Source organism: Aptenodytes forsteri, unplaced genomic scaffold, assembly GCF_000699145.1.
Source record: "Aptenodytes forsteri isolate BGI_AS27 unplaced genomic scaffold, ASM69914v1 Scaffold125, whole genome shotgun sequence".
Taxonomy (NCBI): Eukaryota; Metazoa; Chordata; class Aves; order Sphenisciformes; family Spheniscidae; genus Aptenodytes; species Aptenodytes forsteri.
In genome coordinates, this window is record NW_008794447.1 from 3,118,691 (window position 1) to 3,123,266 (window position 4,576).

The 4,576-nt window shown below is 47.2% G+C and overlaps 1 protein-coding gene across 1 annotated transcript; it reads left to right on the forward strand.

The window, feature by feature from the left end:
* Window positions 1-754: 754 nt before the first annotated feature.
* Window positions 755-4,260, forward strand: NOCT (nocturnin). Its single transcript, XM_019474878.1, has 2 exons — window positions 755-1,021; window positions 2,105-4,260. The coding sequence occupies exons 1-2, from the start codon at window positions 760-762 to the stop codon at window positions 2,938-2,940; spliced, it is 1,098 nt and encodes a 365-aa protein (XP_019330423.1). The 5' UTR covers window positions 755-759; the 3' UTR covers window positions 2,941-4,260.
* The last annotated feature ends 316 nt before the right edge of the window (window positions 4,261-4,576 follow it).

The following is a 4,576-nucleotide window of genomic DNA, read 5'->3' on the forward strand; positions in this document are numbered from 1 at the left end:
AGCTGGGGCACGGCGCAAAGGAGCAAGGAGCCGAAGGGAGAAAGGAGGGTGAGGGGAATGAGCATAGGGGCGTGAAGGGGGGCCGGAGAGACCCCCTTCTCCACTCTACATCCTGGGGTCTAAGCCAGCAGAAGCATCTGGCTGCTCCACGCTCATAAAAACGTTGCTGCTTTTGGGGCAAATGAAGCTGTGATCACAGATTCCTATTAAATATTAACCTGAGGGAATGAGTCACTGTGCGTGCTGCTCCGCAGGCAGGAGGCCCACAGCCCGGAGGCATCCCAAATAGGCACAGGGTACCCGGCCGTGCAGAGTGCCATCTCCGTTAGAGACAAATGCTGCACATGAAATAAGGAGCAGGCAGTATTTGTCTACCTGCTGGGCTCTCTCCTCTGTGAGGAGGGAAAAAGTACACTCTATTCTGTTTCCTAGAACATGTGCAGAAGTTAATCTTCGCCCTGCTGTTCTAGATGAAAGAGTCCATCCTTCCCTTAGAAGACACCTGCATGATGTCTTAAACCAGACTGTTTGCATGCTGCAGAGGTTAGCAGCCCCTGATAATAAGCAAAACACGATGAGACCGTGGACAGAACTAACCCTATCTCTGCGTCCTTCTTATTTTATCTCAGATTCAGGAACAGGCTCCTGCACAAACCACAAATTGCTGGCACTGTACAAGCTTACCTGTAAGGCACCTAAGTGGTGAGAAGAGTTATGGTGGACATCTCTAACGCCATTTTTTCCTTTCCAGTGTGTTCCATGGGAAACAGCACCAGCCGGCTCTACAGCGCGCTCGCCAAGACGCTGAGCAGCAGTGCCGTGTCCCAGCACCAGGACTGCCTGGAGCAGCCGGACTCGGCACAGCTGGATCCTATAGACCCCAAGGATTTGCTGGAGGAATGTCAGATCGTTCTGCAGAAACGGCCGCCCCGATTTCAGAGGGACTTCGTGGACCTGAAGAAAAACACTGCTAGTAACCACCGCCCCATTCGGGTCATGCAGTGGAACATCCTTGCCCAAGGTAGGAGCTGCCCCTAAGCTCAAGGTGTGACCTTGAGATCAAATGCAGCAGTGAAAATGTTTAAATGCAGATGTGGCTACGTAGTTAGGCATGCCTGGGACTGGCAGAGCAAAGGGAGAGAGGTGAATTATGTGAGGCACAACTGACTGAGGGCCAGGGGGAGATTTTCAGCACCTGAAATAGTGGCTTGCCTTCCGTTCTTATAGAACGGAAAGAAGGTCTCTCCTTGCAACCGTGATGCCAAAGGTAGCTCTGAATGCCTGTCTTAACTGAACACAGTATATTCAAAAAGCTGTGACCCATCACTTTTAGATAGTTGTTAACCCCCAGAAAAGACTCATCCTTCCCTAAGTTTTATTCTTTGTAAAGCTTCTCTACAGTTTTTTAATTAGTTTATCGGTGAACTATTCAGGGATTCAGATCTGTTACGGGAATTCTTAGTTCTTCAAAATAACTGATTTTTTTCTCAGACCCCTAAAATCAAGGCTGTAAATTGGCTTATGGAACAACCTCATCTTAAAATCTTTTGGGGTGGGAAGTCTCCCACACAGGGACTGCCTTAACATTCTGCAGTTAAGTCACTCCTATCCCCCTGCATTTTTTCTTAGGATTAAGCTGTGGCAGCCACATGTGGAAGCACCTGCCACAGTGTAGTGACTTTTGGGAAGAGGGGGAAGAAGTCTTTCTTCTAACTTGTACCTGTAAAGGGAACTTAATTCTTTTGGAGAGACTTCAGTGTTTTAAGAAGGGGTTCTCACACCCATTGGCAAGCCTGGCACCCTTAAAGTCAGCAGCTACTCCTGAAAAACCCATCACCTGCACGTAGACTGACGTACACACGTTTTAGAGGGAAAGCAAAGTGTTGTGAAAGCCTCGTGCCGCTTCCCGTTACAACCTCTTGCACTGTGACAGACCTGCCTGCTCTCGTGCGGGGCTGCAAGCAGCCACTGGCTGCTGCAAGGTGGCAGCTGGCTCCTGAGAGCAGAGCCTTGCCTCTGCAAAACCTGGAGGAAGGCAGCCTGTTTTAGCTATTGTAACTTCTTTTCTTTTTTTTCTTTTCCTCCCCCTCCCTGCTAATTTCAGCTCTCGGAGAAGGCAAAGACAACTTTGTTCGGTGCCCCATGGAAGCTCTGAAATGGGAAGAGAGGAAGTGCCTCATCCTGGAGGAAATCCTTGCGTACAAGCCTGACATCTTGTGCCTGCAAGAAGTCGACCACTACTTTGACACCTTTGAGCCACTCCTCAGCCGACTCGGCTACCAGTGTACTTTCTTCCCGAAGCCGTGGTCTCCATGCCTAGATGTGGAGCAGAACAACGGGCCGGATGGCTGCGCCTTGTTTTTCCTCAAAGACCGCTTTGAGCTCATCAACAGTGCTAACATCCGGCTCACCGCCATGAAGCTGAAGACCAACCAAGTGGCCATAGCTCAGACGCTGAAGTGCAATGAAACTGGAAGACTGTTCTGCGTTGCCGTCACTCACCTGAAAGCCCGTACTGGCTGGGAGAGGTTTCGGTCTGCGCAAGGCTACGATCTTCTCCAGAACCTGAAGAGTATTACTCAAGGTGCGAAGATCCCTCTGATCATCTGCGGAGACTTCAATGCTGAGCCAACTGAGGAGGTCTACAGAGAATTTTCCAGCTCCAGCCTCAACTTAAACAGTGCGTACAAGCTGCTGAGCCCCGACGGGCAGTCTGAGCCCCCGTACACCACCTGGAAGATCCGGCCCTCGGGAGAGTGCCGGCACACACTGGATTATATCTGGTATTCCCAGCATGCCTTGAAAGTGAACTCAGCCCTGGGCTTGCTGACTGAAGAGCAAATTGGGCCCAACAGGCTGCCATCATTCAATTACCCTTCTGATCACCTGTCTCTGGTGTGTGACTTTAGTTTTAATCAAGACCCTGACAGACTGCTGTAATGTGTTGGAATGCCACCTGGTATTGCAGTGTCTTAACTCACCACTATTTTATTTTAGAGAAAACTTTTGAAGCCGGAAGCTATTGAAGGATGAGGAAATACTGTCGACTAAACATTATTTCGGGCACTTGTTTGGAGTTACACTTGCTGTTCAGCGCTTTTTAATCTGGAGCCTCCAAGGGAGGAAAAAAGGAGTCAGTGTTCTTGTCATGGTGTTCTTGCCATGTGAGGCTTCGAAAACCAGAAGGCAGATGAGCTTTATCCTTCACTAACCCCCGTGTTTAAGGATTTAATCCTCTAATGAATGTGGAGACCTTAGTATTTAAATCAAAACACTTGCATTTGTAAAACAACTTGCCCTGACAGCATGCTAATTTTATTTATTTCATGTTAAGCTTGTGCAAGTACCAAAGGGAACGAGGCTCGACTACTCAGTGAGATTCTCTTAAATCGTTTTCTGTTGCAATACGAAGAAAACTTAATGCAGTTTAGACATGAACAAATCTAAGCTCATTCTAGTGTTGTCGTCTCATTTTTACACGACTTGAGATGACGATTTCATTAAAAGTGAATGGATAATAGCACAGTGTGAGGAAGGCCCCCTCCAGTAAGAGTAGGTGAGGAAATAGAGGCTAACTACTCTGTCATCTAGTAATATCCTCACTTTTCCAGATGAATGTGCATGTGTCCGTTAGACGCGTACGGCCTGTAGGTATGTATACACAGTGACTGTTGCCTTTGTCTCTTCTGTGCTTCCTCCAGAGGACACACCTACCCAGGGAGCATCTCCTCCTCTGCTTCAAGTATTCCTTTTCTAAATGGTTTAAATTTGTAGTCTTGTAAATCTTGCTGTTTCGGTAAAGGGCCAATCTTCATGTTGAAAGACTTTCTTTTATTTATCTTCAGAATCTAAAGCTACACTGGAACCTGTTAGAAGATAAAATTTATTTATTGAGAGAAGTTGGTGATTCTGCATCTGACTTGAAATCATACAGCAACAGTGTTCAGGAGCCTCTTTCCGTGGCCCAGGGGAACTCTGGCTAAGCACCTAGGCTACAACAGAGCTGTGTTATTATAGTAACTCTTGTTCACGGCGTGGTGCTCATTGGTATGACAGAGGTACTGCATATATGGATTGTAAACATGCCACTGTGCTGGAAAATGAGGTAGGAAGAGGGAAGAGAGACAACAGCTGGAGTTGGGCTGACATTTAGATAGTTGGGAAAGATGAGGCAGAGCAAATAAAGCAGTACTTCCATGTAAAGTAAGGCCCGTAGTAACTCTTAAATGTTCCAGGTGTTTATTAATAAAGTCTTTGGGAAAAAAAGTAATGTCTCTGCTGCCATCTTTTTCCTTTCCCTGTCATAAGATCATCTGTCTCAACTAGTGACTGTTCAAGCTTCAAGTTAGTGGTGATGCTACCCATTCCAGACCTCTTTCCCCTGACCCCACAGTCCTAATCTTACAAGTTGGCATGGCCGCTTTGCTTTCATGGCAGGTGCTCTTTCTCAAGAGCCCAAATTCCACAGCAAGTCTGTAGGGAAGGGAGTTACCTTTAGTGATGTTAAGCTGCTCTCTCCCCTGGCTAAAGATGAAGCCTAGACTCTATGTTGCTGCAAATATTACTCTTTCTGACG